Source organism: Paramacrobiotus metropolitanus, unplaced genomic scaffold (genome assembly GCF_019649055.1).
Source record: "Paramacrobiotus metropolitanus isolate TYO unplaced genomic scaffold, Prichtersi_v1.0 Parri_scaffold0000004, whole genome shotgun sequence".
NCBI lineage: Eukaryota > Metazoa > Tardigrada > Eutardigrada > Parachela > Macrobiotidae > Paramacrobiotus > Paramacrobiotus metropolitanus.
This window is the reverse complement of record NW_026570224.1, coordinates 1,249,161-1,265,980: the sequence shown is the minus strand read 5'-3', so window position 1 is coordinate 1,265,980 and position 16,820 is coordinate 1,249,161. Positions and strand designations below refer to the sequence as shown.

Sequence of the window (16,820 nt, the reverse complement as noted above, 5' to 3'; positions counted from 1 at the left end):
AACAACAGCCAAAGTCTGCTTCGTGATTATTTATTGGAGTAGGTAAGCTGCACTGGACCAATATGGATGGAGCATTTGTTTAAACTTTAAAGGTCACATCATTGACGTTTATTAGGCTTATTCTTATTAATAGAGAGTAGTATTATAATTATAGAGTAGTGCTATTATTGACCGAAGCGAAGGGGTCCTCCATGTTCAAGAAAACGGACTTCTGTCGGTTACGTCGGTCACGCATTAATGATGTTAAGTAGTACTTTTAAACACATGGAAATGAATTTTGAAAATTGTATTTACATAATGAACACATAAAAATATTAAAAAAGGGAAATTTTTTTTAAAGTTTTTAAGCACCCTCGGCAAACGGTTTATTCAACTAAACTCAATAAACTGTTTGGCGAAATTCTGCGGGAACCAGATTTGGGTTTCCCGCATTTTTCGGTCTTTCGATGCCATCCAACAGCGGTGCACTTTCCTAATGTAACAATTCACTCCAAACTGAACCCGAAGCCGCAGCTGTTTCTTGTTTATAGATATTATCCTGGTTTTTCGCTTTGCACCTGTGGGAAGTCAGATCAACAGCATCTACAGTGCGTATCAAATACTGCAAATACAGTGCGTACCAAATACTGCAGTGCTTTATTTAAAAAAAGAAAGGAATAATATACAGACTTCTCGTCTAAAAAGGAAGAACAGAACAAAAAGAAACATGAGCTAATCAGTAAGAGAAAACCGGGAACATATAAAATACCAATAATAAAAAAAGAGAGTCATATATCAGCAACATACACAAGCTTAAGCTGTCATAAAAGCAAATAAAAATCCATTAAAAATGCACAGAACCCGGTAAAAAGAAATCCAAAAACATAATGTACAAATGATTAAAAACGGCTATACCCAGAGTTAAAAGCGTTCGAATGTACAATTTTAAAAAAAACCGGTCATGAGATGATACTATTCTTTGCCGGGCGCATGTGCATGGCAGTAGTTGCTCCATTAAATAAACAGGTACATTTTGTAAGGCAGGCACGGACAGCGTAGCACACACGAAGAATGTAGTATCCCGGGAGACAGTCAGTCTATAATGTGATCCGAATACAACGACGAACCGGATCCAGTCTCGGGCTTATCTTGAATACTTTGGTAAAACCAACGGGGGAAGCATACAACCGGATCAGCATTCTCCTACAAAATCCTTCCACCCTGTGTGTCCATAACTTTGTCCAGGAAAAGTGAGAAAGTAAGAGAGAGTTCGCTGTTCCACAACAGATTAAATAATCGAACCATATAAATAATTACACACATTTTCCTTCCCCCAATTAAAGCATCTGGTGCGTAGAATATCTCGTTTTCTACCAAAAATGCGTCTGCATCCCCCCTTTTCACAAAATCCATCCATAACGAAAGTGTGCAATCAACCGGGTTGTTTCGTTCCAAATGAGAAGAAAGTAGTAGTGAAAACGACGATAAACTATGGACATCAACGCCAGCGTTATACCGGTCTACTAATCCAAATTTCTTCCAATAACGGCGGCAATTTACGATTTTCGAGTTTCAAAGAGAACAACATCTCATTGAAATCCGAACCCAGTGACCTTAATTTGGTCAGTATCATCAGCAATTTGGCCAATGCATTCGGTTCGCTGTTGCGTCGCATCTTCACGTAATCTTGAAAAATATCCAAATACATTTCCTGCCATTTCAGCACGGCCGGCAGGTTTTCCAGGTCGGGTCGCGGTGAGAAGATTACCAGCGCCGTCAACAGTGCATATTCCACATTGTCCACTTTCTGATTCACGACATGCCGGCAAAAATTGTAGATACTGTGTGCACAATTAGACATCATGACGCTTTTATAACATTCCCTTGTAATGGCGTGATTGGAAGAGAAAAGGATGCTGTCGGTGGACACGTCGTAGCGGCGTGCCGTGCGCAGCTGAAGAACCTCCACGGAGCTCTCCTTTAACAGCACCAGCTGATCATTCAGGACCAGTGTGTCGAATCCCGGTAAATGTTTGGCGAACCGTACAACCAATTGCACTATAACAGATAAAATCTTCATTAAAAGTTTAGAACGAAATTTCACATTTCGTGCCCACAGAAAGAAATGAATATTAGAAGTTCACGACATTTCAGTTTACGAAAATAAGTTAGCTATACAATTTTCCTGTCACTTCTTACTGTACGTGATAGAGAGACTACAAACGGGAGCAATATTTATCATAATTCAGTAAAATCGGCCCTGTTTTCGCTTTAATTCACTGTACTGACAACTACAAAAACCTTTTCGTTGACAAAATTTTAAAACAGTTGTTCGTGGATACAGTCACACATATTACATACTAAACAAAAGCACTTGTGTGTTCCGTCATGAGTCTACGCTGTGCAGTCTAAATGGATCAAATACAATAAAACCTCTTTTACAAATCACCGGGGCATCCGTTTATTACCATGTTCACAAAACATAAGCCAACACAAAAAGTTCTCAATAATTTCTGTTCAAGCTTTCGACTACATCGCACAGCTGGGTCGCGACAATATGCCGGCGAGAATGCGGTCAGCGTCGACCGGCAACGAACTTGCTTCGAGCCATAGAACACCACTTTTCCATAAAAACTCCGCTATACCAACTTCGCGCGCCGCTGTAGACATTAAACATCATTACCAATTCGGTGGGTTATTGAGCAACGGCAGAAGAATACCCTCATTCTCAAAATACCATCTTTTTCTTTCAACATGAAACACGCGCACATATGCAGGTGCATCAACCAACAAAAGCAAATTTGGTTTTCTCTGAACAAAATTATCACGACGCATCTGGAACAATGAACAGCAGGTAATTATGACAATCGATACACACTTTCCTCCTACAGTTTCGATGTGAATTATTCATAATTTAATTCGCATCAAATTATCTTATTGGTTACTGGTTAGTGCTAGTGTTAATAAAACTAACGGGTCCAAAGAACACTTTCCTAACACACATACATATGCCCAAATTTAAAAACAAGCCTTCCACCTGGGCAAGGCCACGTCTGAGCAAAAAACACTATTCGATATCCGTCATAGTGCCTGAAACGTACTGAAATCAAAAAGCAAACACCAATTTGCAAAATTCTGCAAAAAAATTAAATTCCACCTGGCCACACGATAAGTTTGTACAAACAATTTGCATAATCAGAGAACACTACCCTAGCGTTTAAGGCCACTAGATTTGTCACTACGCAGTGTAAGCAAAATCCATTTTTTGGTTATACAGAAATCGTTAATCTCAGCGCTAAAGCTGAGAAAACCATCTTGGAGCTCGTTGAGACTGTCAGATTATCGTTGCTCAATGATGGTGCTCAACTGATGGTCAAATTATAGCTACCAGATGATTATCGCTACATTATCTAGTCCTGCACTTCTGCTGCGGACCTTATGGTTAGAGGTTAACAATAATCTCAAACATGAGAACAAATTTTGTGAAACGTATAGGGCAGTGACTACACAACATAGCACCGAAGTTAACTTTCAGTTTATTAGTGCGTTATTTGCGGAATTTCAAAAAACTCGAAAATATTTCACACTGAATTAAGCCATCACCAGTGGAGAGAAAAACCACAATAGATTTTTCCCGGCTGACGCAAATCAGGTTATCCAGTTCTATTTTCTGGTATTTTTCTCACTAGTCAAACCACTTATCGCGGCATGTCCAACAATATAACCCCGTTTGTGCCTTATCTCGTATACAGAAACCTTCAGTAGGCCAACGTTTGCCTTAAACGGGAAGCAAATTGATTGTTAAGTAATCAGTAATGGGTATATTGCAGCATTCAAGCACCCCCGGCTCACTATGTCAACAAAAGCATATATATATATGAACGACATATACGGTTACACAGCACAAGACCCAAACGAAGCCCCAGTTTCTGGGTCAGGAAGGCACTCAATAAACATTCACTTTGCTTCTTCAACTGTGGCACACCGAGACTACGCCCACTATAATGCACGAGTTTCGAAAAAAATCGATTTTACATGACAGTAGAAATAATGATTATTAGAACATAAATGCTTTCAAACAATTCTTCAAAAGTAGGTTTCATGTTTAGAAGCTGTTGACACTTCTTTTGCATTAGCGCTTCAGAATTCAAACATCGCATGAAAAATTATCTAATCCAATTCCAAAAAAACTTTCAAAACAATTCATTTATTTTTTTTATTGACAACTTAAGATAATACTGTAGACTGTAGTTTAGGAAAGTACATATACAGCATACTCAAACTCCGTTTAAAACGTTTACGAAGATTTTTTTCACATGATGAGCCGCTAATTTTAAATAATTATGTGATTCATAGATACAGTAGACTGTCGCGGTTCTTCGCCAAACCAGTTGGTAATTGGACCAAGAGACCCTCCACTGACCGATTTCGCACACGCTCGCACAAATACAGACGCACCAACCACAAAAACGCTTATAACCTACATACAATTAGCCGAAATTCCATTGTTTCAGTAAGGGTTCTCAGTGATATACTTATACTTATTTCTCAACTACATTGTACAACACAGCTAAACCCAATATGTGCACCAGCGCACGAGCTGGTCTAAGGCTACAAATAGCCACATACTACATTATTGGTATACTTTACTTGTCTATCGAATCACTGAAACCATTTACGCGCACTCTAGTACCGAAAACCACCGTCGCGCTCCAAAGGTTCATTACGTAAGAAAACATACCAGCATTCCATTAGGCCTGTATGTTAAACTCTACTGACCCAGTTTCTCGCTATTGGTGTGATATTACAAGCGGCGGACCATGAGCAAGTATTTGCGCCATAAAAACATAATTGTTTCTCTCTCGCTCTCCTGCTATGCGTTATCAAATATGGGAGCGCCCAGTGAAAGTTCGTAATTAATATTAGCAATTTCCATACATTATCGCTGAATCCGAAACGCTGTCCCGTTGTAGCGCTCAACTTCCGCTGTGACGTCATTAGTCACCACGGATCTTGTGTTTTAAAACTGTCAATCATCGCAGAAGCGACAGTCCGCTAGTCCTCGCCTATGCTTACTTTAGATCATCTTCCATTCTAACTTGAGCGCCGGAGATGTATCATAATTAAGAAATATAAATAGTATAATATTTAGCCAACCTACTTTCCCCTTCTGAGTGTCCTCGTGCAACAGAACGGGTGCCATCTTAACTGACATCTCCTAATTGCTCAAACCACTCCACTATCACTTATCGTCCGTTTATTGACGATATCAACCCAAAAATGTTAAACAATGCAAATCTGTTTCCATAATAATTAACCAGACCAAGCGATTACATCAAAAGAAAATCCATTACAGTTCAAAGAAAATAAATTAAATATACTTTTTCTAACGCAAAGAGTAAGGGGGGAAAAAGTTAAAAAACTAATTCACATCAAAAATAACAAAACCAACTGAAGTCTAAAAAAAAAGAAAAAATATGGATATGCTATGAGCTGTTTAAAAACTAAAGTACAGAAGTGTTTTCGTATTGGGATAACTAGGCAGCAAATATAGAACGTCTTGTGCTAATATATGCACATAATCCTACAAGTAGCAACAAAACTTACAAATAAAATATAAGCAATAAATCAATATCAACTTACCGGCTAGTATGGTAAGCTCGGCGAAATGCTCGAATCCCCGTTGTTTGTCGAACTGGACATCACCCGTGAAGGCAAAATTGGTCAGTTTTTGAATATCATCCGTACTGGGTATATCAAATATCTCCTGGTAATACGTGATAATTTTAATAGTCTGTTGGTGAGGATGTTCCGGTAGGGAGGCGAGACTGGCGTCACATGCACTGTGCGTCACAGAGGCCGGCGAGCTCACCGATCCAGCCGTTGTTACCACAGCGGGAGCCGGACTGGATGTCGAGCTGGCAGGGGACCGATGATCAGGTGGCTTAACATTCTCTCCCTCATCGGGATTCTTCGGAGTATTCGGATCATCCCGCGCGACCAAATCCATCCGCATCCCAATACGAAAACACTTTTTTAACCGACACTCTGGGCATTTTCTCCTCATGAACAGATCGATTTCGCATTGTCCGCCGTACTTACACCGCGGGACTGTCTGCTTTTCGATGCAGCGACGAAAAAACGACTTGCAGCCCGTGCACGTCCAGCCGCCGTAGTTTTTACCAAGTGATTTCGTATCCCCACACACCAGGCACTGGGAAGGAGTATTCATGGTGAACTGTGTTAAATTCCCCACCGAGTATGTGGAGCAGACCGGCGGATAGGTCAGCCCTCCATACGACATGTTGCTGGTATCAGGAATCTGAGGAATGGTCTGGTTGACCGTATTGACCACTGTGCCACCCGGTGGACCCAGTCCGTTCACGTGCAGTCCAGACTGGCTGACACCATTTAGACCGCCTGGAAACATAGGATAATTTAGTCCCATCTGCATGTCAACCATGCGACACGATGACATCGCGCGAATTTGTAGTTTTCAATACAGTTGCATCTATCAGAATACTATTTCGCAAAAAAGCAATTCTCCGAAAAAGAGTTTCGAGTGCGAGGTAATATTAGGCAACGACCTGCACGCTAATAGATCGGATACTGAGGACACTCGAGGTTAATGCCGTTTCTCTGCGCTAGCCACCAGTTTGTAGGAGATTGTGCAATATGCGGGCGGAAAATGTGGTCTATTATCAAATCGCGGCCAACAACACTGCACTGTGTTCGTGGTGTGTATGCATGTGTAGTCAGCCGTCTCGTACCGCGGCAAATCACAACCGTACGTTCAAAATAACGTCACCGATTGGAGCAAAGCGTTTGTACGAACTTATATAGATATGCATATTACAACAAAAATGGCAGTCCTAAAATATTTTAGCAAAGACGATAGATCAGATCGCCCACCTCCAAGTTAATAATTTATCCTGTACGAATTCTCGATGAAATCGACATAATTATTATCACTTCCAGTGTATAATTTCTAAAAGGCTAAGCAACTTAATGATATTCCCATTTTGTAATAAAATGACTGCCAAGCGTTCTCGTACATTTATCAGCCCCCGTCAAATACACTTTATTAATTTCATTTTCATCCTCCAAAGATTAATATTAACAACTACAGTACTGTACAATATATTACAGCTATCCATGAGCTGTCACGCAGAACTTGCGTAGAAAGTTCAAACGTTTCATAAAAACAGAGTAGAAACCATGGTAAAAGTAAATGCACATTCTGAAACTGGGCTGACAGCTTTATCTGAGGTTTATATCATATAATAATTATTTATATTTAGTACGAGTACTGCATTTGTAACGATTCCTTGCATGCCTATGTGACAGCAAAACACACTTCCATATCATGATCGCTGAAGGTTAGCATTCATCTTTTACACACCCAGATGTCAAATTTATGAAAAATTAACTGCCGCCAACAAAAACTGTTTTCAGTGGTTTATTACTCACTAAAATAATATATTTATTAGTATTTTAAACGCTGCCGAAAATGCATCTTTTAATTCCTACATTTGATTTGCGTGAGTACACAATACAAAACATAGGCCCAATTACCTGAAATTCTTATCAAAAGTATACATTTATACGTGAGCGATAGTTCATCTAACCGATATGTTCAGTATCATGTATGCACAAAAAATAATCCATAGCTTTTGATGGATTACTGCGAAATTAACCTGTGTATGAACAATAACAAAACTATTATGTCACAGCTGCGGTAATATTACCGAGTCCACTTGTAGGTTGATGCACTTTGCAGAACATATTACACCAGTCAAAACTGAATCGACGAATTCCTTAACATAACAAACACGACCTCATCTTGTCAAGAGGTGATCGTACAGATTCCGTGAAGGTAAGTGCCGCAAAGCACACATTATAATTTACATCGTGTGCTTCCATCGCGGATTAATCTACCTAATATCATCCCCTGCATGATACCCGCATTTCAATTCGCAGTTAGAAATGTGTTCACATTACAGCAAATTAAGAACAAAGTCGCTGCTAATTAAATTTATTTAAATCAGCATCAGCCAAATGGCTACTTACAGATGGATACCGCAGTTTGACGAATACCAGTTGAATCAGTTACGCACTGTTGCGCGACATGGCAACTTATGCATACATACGCTGCAGTGGCTCAGGTTTTGGGAACTAATTGTTCGAGTTTTGGTCAACTTAATTAATTTCCAAAATGAATGACTGTTGGGCCCAACACTATCTTATCTGAAGTGCTAGACACCGGCACCATACCATGCGTTTGATGACCTTAATACTTTCCTGAATTACAAGACTCAGTTCATTTTAAAGCCTCACTATTCTGTAGATAAATTACTACTTACTAGTGATGGCCGAACATTAGGATACCATCTGAATAATTTTTAAAAAAAGGAAACATCTAGCTGGAAATCTAGCCAAACCGGTTTGTATTTAAACACCGATTGTTCTCTCGTCGAAGTCCTAAGGCGTTGCGCAGTTCGAAACATAAACTTAAACAAACAACAGCTGATAGAAACTAAAATTAAAACGCGGATAACAGGTTAAACCTCTCAGAATCTGATTAAAAAAGCTCTCAGAATCTTCGTTTGCAAGCCCATAAAATCTGTATTTGAGCTGCTAAAATTCTAATTAATATTTAACCCCAACAGTAAACAGTTAGAAACCTTTCGGGTAAAAACATTCCTCTAAGTGCAAAAGTATAAAACTTTACAATTTACATTATTTATTCTCTCTACTAAATAAACACTGTCATCCTTATCAAACAGCGGAAAAAAATTTCGAGAGCAGCTAAGCTTTTTTACAGCAATCGCCCCAGCTCATTTTCAAATGACGTATCATGCCGCGTACCCACATCAGCGGCTCCCGGTACAATCGCGACTCGCGGGTACTACATCTCTGAACCATTGCGCCTTGAACACCGACTGCATATACCCTATCAGCGTGATTTCCGTTCAAGTGGTTTGCTCAACCCCGCGCACGCTGCCAGGTTAAATGAACTTATCTCAGCTGTCCACTGTCCTGACAATTATTTTCTCTAAGCAATGGAAAGCCAAAACCCATCGCGGTGCTATTGACTTGTTAAGCAGGAGAATTAGTTGAATATTAAGCCGGTTCATCCGGGCCTCACGTAGCGTTGGTAAAGTTCATGCAAGTGCGGAAATGCACGCGCAAGTTATGTGTCCAGTCACAGCCCACGCTGCATTCATTGCATCAGAATTCACACGAGTCCAACGGACACCGGAGGGGGACGATGCCCGAAAATCTGCGGAAGCCGGAAGTACAAACAGTACGCTACGCCGGCTACGGTGTGTCCCTAGTGGAACGCGCGCTTTCTGCGGTTGGGTTATCATAAACTCGTACCACCTTTTTCAAGGCCCACCCATAAAACGCCATACGGTAACACCAGATGGCAGACGTTATGCAATATGCATTATGCAGTAATCAAGCTTTCTCATATCCTACACTGAGGCTACACCGCATATCTACGGCCCGCTGTCCACCAAAAACGTAATATTAATGTAACGTCCATGATCCATCATACTGCATATGCATACCATACTGCATACCCCGTAACGGTAAATCACAAACCCAACAAAAATAAGCCAGATAACAATACACTATACAATACTGTAATCCCAGTTACAGTTGATTAGCGTTCACACTGACTCGTTCTCAACAAATACAGTACTAGTAGGTACTATTTGTAGTAGTCAAAACCTATGGCAGACTGGATGGCAGACTGGCAGCCAGCAGGCCGCTGAACACTTTCTGATAAATTTGTTTTACATCCAGCACTAAAACAAAACACAAAATCTCAACTCTGTAATCAAAGACTTACAGAAAAATTCATCCAATATTTGCCGTTCTGAATCTGTATAGTCCATTTGTACCACAGCCAGCTTAAGCGCAAGGACTATCAAGGCCTTCCAGAAATAAATGTTTTGATAAAAAATAGCACATCTACTTAGCTAACAATCCTTATCGAATTAGTACACAGAAGCAAAACAATGATACAGGAAGAATGCATTAGTGTGGAGAAGAAAGTAAAAAAGTTTTCGCCGGTCACAGTCGCCAACACAATAAACAGGCACAACACGAAGCAAAAACACAACCACCGAAAGCCACTCGAAGCAAACAAATAAGCATGGGTGGTCTATTGCGCTTGTCACATTATGTTCTATGCCATAGAATATAACCCAAATTCTGATTTGAAATATTGCAACGACACAAGTCAGTATAATTGTCGTATGAAATCTCCCAATCACAAAAATTTAGGTTTCGACTATCTATGCAACTCACGCTTGGCTCATGCACGCCGTCGCCGACCGAGTATGCACCGCGATGACGTCACAAATAGTTCCTTATTAACTGCACCAAAACGTATAGCCTCATCGCATTCCGATCGGCGAATTATACAAGAAACATGATGCATTAGTGATATTACCGTTGTGGTAGAACTCTTCCGGGCCGAGAGAGACTCGTCAACGACACGATGCAGCACTCAATGGCATAAAAGACAAGATATTACGATATAACTAATGTATTAAGGAGTTTTCTTCGCAACGAGAACATGTCATCGGATGACAAAGAAGTCACCAAATTCCCAAACGATCTAAACGAGCTACAACAAGCTATAGCAAATCAGGTCGACATGTCCGAAGACCCACCAGAAACAATTGATGATCAAAACAAGGCCGCCAATAACCAGCAGCCAACCTATCAACAGATTTTACTTTCTGTTGGCCTCAATCGATCAACCAACTGGTACCGGTCTTCTTGAAAATACCTAAGATAACTGCTTAACTTTCTAAGCAGCCACTTGTCAAACTTTCTCGGGAGAAAATTTTTATTGTTCACATCTTAACAACATTTCGGAAAAAGTTCCGTGAAATAAGAAAATTTTAAATAGTCAAAAACATAACTTTATATAACTTTCCGTGCGTCAGACAACCTGTCGAAAATCGGCAACCTCAGCCCAGTTTCCACTGGTACAGGTGTGCACATTAATGATTTCACATGCTGAAGGTTAAGTGATAAATAACGGTAAATCATAACAAAGATAAGCCTATCCAGAGCAGACGAGCTCAAATTAATCAGACAAAAACAATGGAAACACTACAGGTTCACCCAATTCTTTTGCAAGCGCAATATAGAGTTTACAAAATTCGTAAGTCACTCGGAGTTGGAACCATAAATCAAGAGAACTGATTGCACATGTTCACCGTTCACGAAGCATTTCAAACACCTGGTGGTATACTGCTTCCAGAATCCATACAAAGCGCAAACTACGCCATTTTCTGACAGGTTTTCAAATCAAGACGAATGTACCACAAAGATTTTATAGCCTATTACACGATCCTCCACTTTATTGATCGCTTACCGTAGCTAGCTTATTGTGAAAACCTCTCAGAAAACATTGGCAACTTGTTATTAAATAATGTGGTTTAAGGAATATCGTCGCACAGCGGATGCAGAATTATCAAAATAACAAATATAAAAGCGTAGATGTTTTCAATGCATATCGAAGACTGCAGTGACAACAGCACTTCACACTGTTGAAAAATTCTCGGGCGAAACATGGCATTTTCTGATTTTAAACAGTACATGCTTTTTGTGGAAAAAAAGCAGAGCAAATTCAGACAAACTTAGTTCACATACACTGTAATTCACTATCAGAACTCTGACCAATTCAGATTCCCTGAAGTAATTCAACAGCAAGCACCAAGGGGCTTGATCGGATTGCCTTGAATGTTCACATTACACAATTCGCAGCCGCGCCAACACAACAAAGATTTCAACCAAGGTAAATCATTCACAGAAAGCCCGTCGACTGCTCCACGCTTACAGATGTACAATTACAAACGACCACATGCACTCACAAACCGACCATTACACGCTCTGAATTCTGCCGAAGAACTCACTACTTTAAGATTATACTTAAGGTCCGTCTCCGTAACCAAACTACTCATAACAAAAGCAATTCTAAAAATTTCAAAAAAGAAGATGATCATACCTTAAAAACAAAAAAACGAGGAAAACATCATTCACTGACGAATGCGAACTGCAAGTTACTTCTCGTTTCAGGTGTTTCTCCTCAGGATCAGAGTCCAGCCGGTTCCTCTACAACATCCTCATATTCAGCACCCCATTTCTTTCTAGAGTTGGCTTTGTTCCGAAATCTGGAAGTACCCGATCAAGAATTAAGCAGAAGAGCAAAAGTAACTAGCGTGTGAACTGCGTATTGCGCAACACCACCTCGTCATAAATCATCGTTATTTGTAGATTGTTTCAGTCAAACCTTACAATTAGTGTTCTGAGTGACGGTTTTTGTAACAAGCACAAAGCATGGATGCAGTTTGCGATATTCTTTATACGTATATTACGAGTCTTCCCTAAAACTGACAACAGGAAAAATAATTATACATCAAATGAAAATCATGTAGCGATCGTCTCATCATCTTGTACATGTAATATATCATGTGATTATTACCCACTACCCAGTCCGAACGATCGTATGCTTTAGCATCCAGCGTCAGTAATTACGCTACATATATCAGCCGATAATTGTACCAGCGTTCAGACCATATGCAAACAACACGGCGACTATAACCTTTAAAGAATGCACTTGGAAAATTTTCTACGCTGGTTACATTATTTTTAAAAGTTTTGTTAAATGGACTTTAATTGTCAACAGCTGCAGTTTGTGTGCCAGTAATAATGCTTCCGTAAAGTACTTAAAATGTCTAAACGTTCTCCAGCAACGTTTCTCCAGTAAGTTAAAATTGGGTCCAGTAAGTTAAAACTGGATTAAGCACACCTGCACAAGCAGTAACCGCAAAAATAAAACAAATTTAACAATTAAACGTCCGTGTATGCATAACTCAGCTATTTCACTGATACACTAAAACCAGAGTAAGAAAGTTTTGAAGATCATTACAATACAAAACGCGCCATAGTTCCACGCAGCCGCAGATCTTATCGCTCCAGATTTGCACCCAATAAAATCCGACTGAGACATCCAGTCACAGGCTCGCAGTCGTTGCCGGAGACGACTGGGCCTTCCTTCAATCGATACCACGTCCGAAGGGGACGAACGAAAAATACACAAATATGCTGGTTGACCTAGTTTCTATTTTAAATCCATTAGCATCAACAGCTTTTACAGTCGGGGGCCTACTTTCGAGTTTGTAAGTTCTGAGTCCACTATATTATTATGGTAGCGGTACGTCTACAACTCTACGTACAGTATTATTTACAATTTAAGTATTGGGTGTTCAGCGGTCTTTTTCCGCATTGTGTAATTGGCTTCTGAACGCACCGGAAATATTTTTATCTTCCCGTCCACATGCAGCTAGTTTTTGGTTTTAAAGCCACTTCCATCCACAAACAACGTTCTCTAGAACATTTCTAATAATTAATAAGCAAACTATTCTACTCTCCAGTCTCCATGCACTCTGCATATGCACAGCGTCAGTATGTACTAGAACGCAAATGTGACAACCACACCCAACGTTAACAAACCAGATTTATCACGTTAATCACAGCGATTTTAATATCGCACACTTACAGGGCAAGCGAACATGCTCATAATAACAAACCACAAATTCCAATTACGTCTCCCCATCTGATTTGGCACTGCCAGATCGTTAATTCTACAAACTCTATAGAGAACCTTCTGTTTTCCTATCATTATGAAGCGACATAAGTTTTCATTAAAATAAAATAAAAAAAAAACCCACAAGGTAGCGACCGATTGGTAAAACGTGGTCTGTAGACTTTCAGATTTCAAAAATCTCCATTCTTCGGCGCCTTTATACCAGTGTTAAAATGACCGATAATACTCTGGGTTTATTATCATATCACGCTATTTCAGGACCAATAAAAATTAATCAGCAAGTTCATCCTCAAGTTCTTACTGTTTTCAAAAACATATATACGTACTTAAAACCATGTAAGTATCTAAAAAAATGCAGCTGTAAGCCTGTAATCGCGAAACAAACATTGTTTTGTACACCTACAGTACAATTCAGCAGAAAATATCGCGTACACGCAGAAGACGTTTTAGGAATTTGAGACCAATACCAAATTGCACTGTAATGCACAAGCTGGGACAACGAAATTATTTTAACCAGATAAGTAACCAAACAACCTAACAATAAGTTATAGTTTCTCATTAATTATATGTTACCTTAAGTAAAAATAATAAAAATAATAAAACCTGGACTTCAAATTTTTAAATTCTATTTCAGCAGCTTTTAAGTTTTAATGTTTATTTTTTAGTTTTTTCCTTCGTGAATATCAAATTATCAACGCTCTAAAGCACCGAGAATTAATTGTAAATTATGAGTTCATCAGTCCGAAATTTCCTTCCATGCTACCATTTTACGAATGAGCTGGAATTCATAATCAGGTAAAGCATTAACCTCTCTTCTCCACTTTCAAAGCGGGACCAGCAGCCAGCAGAGACAGATGTCTAGCGTACACGATCCCGTCCGGCGTCCGGATCGGATACGTGGCACACATGACGGGAAAGGTCGATATACTATTCGTACGAAGAGTACCGTAAGTAAAAGTGCTGTTTCCAGGCTCACGGCTGCATGAACGGATTCGAAAATTTCAATTGTTAATTATAAAAAATACCATATTAAACCACATGATACTTACTATGCATTATCTCTATTGCAGTCAACTGTGTTGTATACTTGTGTTATATCCAATACTTACTCGTATTGTATTATGTATATATTTTAACATCGAGATATAGATTCAACGAAAAAATCGCATACAGTCCTACAGATACCGCCATACAAGTATTAAACACTTCTATTCGTACAAATACACATTTGGCTTTACCATATTCATTACATAATATCATTTTATGCGTTTCAACCTTATCTTAACAAAGCAAAAAATTCGGAATGAACCGAATAAAATGTTTTAATTTTATCATCACATTTTTACATTTGAAGATTCTTTTAGTATTAAATATGTCCGGACAGGCTCACAATCATTATGAATAATAAGTACTACTACATACTAGTAATAAACATCTACTACATCAGACTAACAACAATACATATTCACATTTCCACTAAATTGTTTTCAATAAATAGCCCACGATTCATTATTTTCGACTTCGTACCTTCCTGTAGATTTCGTTACTGTACTACAGGTCAGGCGAATCGATGCTTCATCACATAACTAATAAAATAAATCCTGTAACTTCTTATCATTATTAATAAATATTTAGCTACATGTAGTTTAGTACTCGTATAAAAAGCTGCAAGTGCACACCAGTTTACACTTTACAGTAGTGAGTGCAGTGCGACAGCGAAGTCTGTTCATAACATTTTCTCAAGGTCGTCGGCTCGTTGATGACGCTATGCTCAAATGAGCAGCATCCCTGTCAATCCGTAGAAGAGTCTATGAGCTATACGACCATGCCACCTCCGCGCATAGATCAACCAAACCTCCTCACTGTCCTCACCGTCGGCTTTTAAACGCACTATTGTCAGCCGTAAAAAACTTTCCAGCAGAATCATTGACCCATATCTAAATTATCGCGCTGCCTATTGATCATTTCATCACAAAGTACAAAGTACCATTTGCCACAACTACACCAAAGAGAAAACTTTCTTCATTTCGTTCACTCGAGCGTCCGTTACTAAGCAAGTAGCACTGCCGTTTCCTTCTTCATTCGATAAAAAGAACGTAAAATTAACCAAGCCATGGTGCAGTGAGTGAGGTGGCACAACAACATGTACTGCAGTCTGCACCTGCATTGCGCTTCAGCGTCAGATTGATGATCGAATTGCACAATAACACATACTGCAGTAAAACCTAAGTCATAAGTTTGCAACTGCAGAAAGAAGAACCCTGTCAAATTACCACAGGGTTCCCCGATCGCCTGCATCCATGGCGCACGGATTACACTGCAATAACAAACGCAGACAAAACTCACCTCTCGAGAGTCGGGATAAGCTGTCCGTCACTTTGGCGTAATGCGTGGAGGAGCAGCAAGACGACAGGCGCCAGATGCTGATAGCAGGAACTGATAGGCTATCAGTTACGTAGGACGCACTGCAACACAATAGACCTTAAACACAGTTGGATACAGGATTGGGGTTAACGGAGTCCGTCCGAGACCGAGAATGCGATGTCTTTCGACCTTTTTCCCTTGAAGCTCGTAGTGAGATACAAATGTACGCGCACAACATAGTTGACTTGGACGGCGTACAAGATGAGATGGTTGATCCGATCAGACAAGTTCACAATCATTTGAAACTGGTTGATTTGACGGCATACTCGTACAGTACATTTTGAATTGTACACGCAATTCCATGGTGCTGTGTGTGGTAGCACTTGTGACCGCCTCCTAAACGAATCGACTTCCGGATAACAAGTTAACAGTACTGCCGTAGCGCCGTCAGTACTTTTAAGTTTAACCGGTATTCAAGGTTGTAATTAAATCAATCCAAAGTTTTAATAGCAGCTTTATCTTAAACATCTTCAGCAAATTACTAATTCAGAAAAACAAAATAGTTCGAAGGGTTGTATTACACGCATTTCGAAAGATAGATTTCTTGTAGTCTAGCAGCTTCTGTACGTTCACGGGTTTCGCTCCCGTCACGTACAGTACAGCTTTGTAAGTCTCTACTGAAAAGTCTAGACCGATTCACATTTGGGAATAAACTAGGCACTAGGCATAATTTTCTAATCAGTAATAACAGCTGCAGTGAAAACTCACGATCAAAGATCGTCGCGGCACTGATCCCAGCGAGATTATTACCAGAGCTACAAATCAATCCAGAAAACAGAAT

The 16,820-nt window shown here is 39.7% G+C and overlaps 1 protein-coding gene across 2 annotated transcripts; it reads right to left on the bottom strand.

Annotated features, from left to right (window-relative positions):
* Positions 1-626: 626 nt before the first annotated feature.
* Positions 627-16,360, bottom strand: LOC129580766 (ecdysone receptor-like). Of its 2 annotated transcripts, XM_055471427.1 has the most exons (4): positions 16,169-16,360; positions 15,962-16,080; positions 5,623-6,399; positions 627-2,037 (listed from the first exon to the last, which is right to left on the bottom strand). In XM_055471427.1, the coding sequence occupies exons 1-4, from the start codon at positions 16,276-16,278 to the stop codon at positions 1,490-1,492; spliced, it is 1,554 nt and encodes a 517-aa protein (XP_055327402.1). In that variant the 5' UTR covers positions 16,279-16,360; the 3' UTR covers positions 627-1,489. The 2 variants fall into 2 exon arrangements, with proteins under 2 accessions (XP_055327402.1, XP_055327403.1); XM_055471428.1 differs by lacking the exons at positions 15,962-16,080; positions 16,169-16,360 and adding an exon at positions 9,839-10,169.
* Between the last annotated feature and the right edge of the window lie 460 nt (positions 16,361-16,820).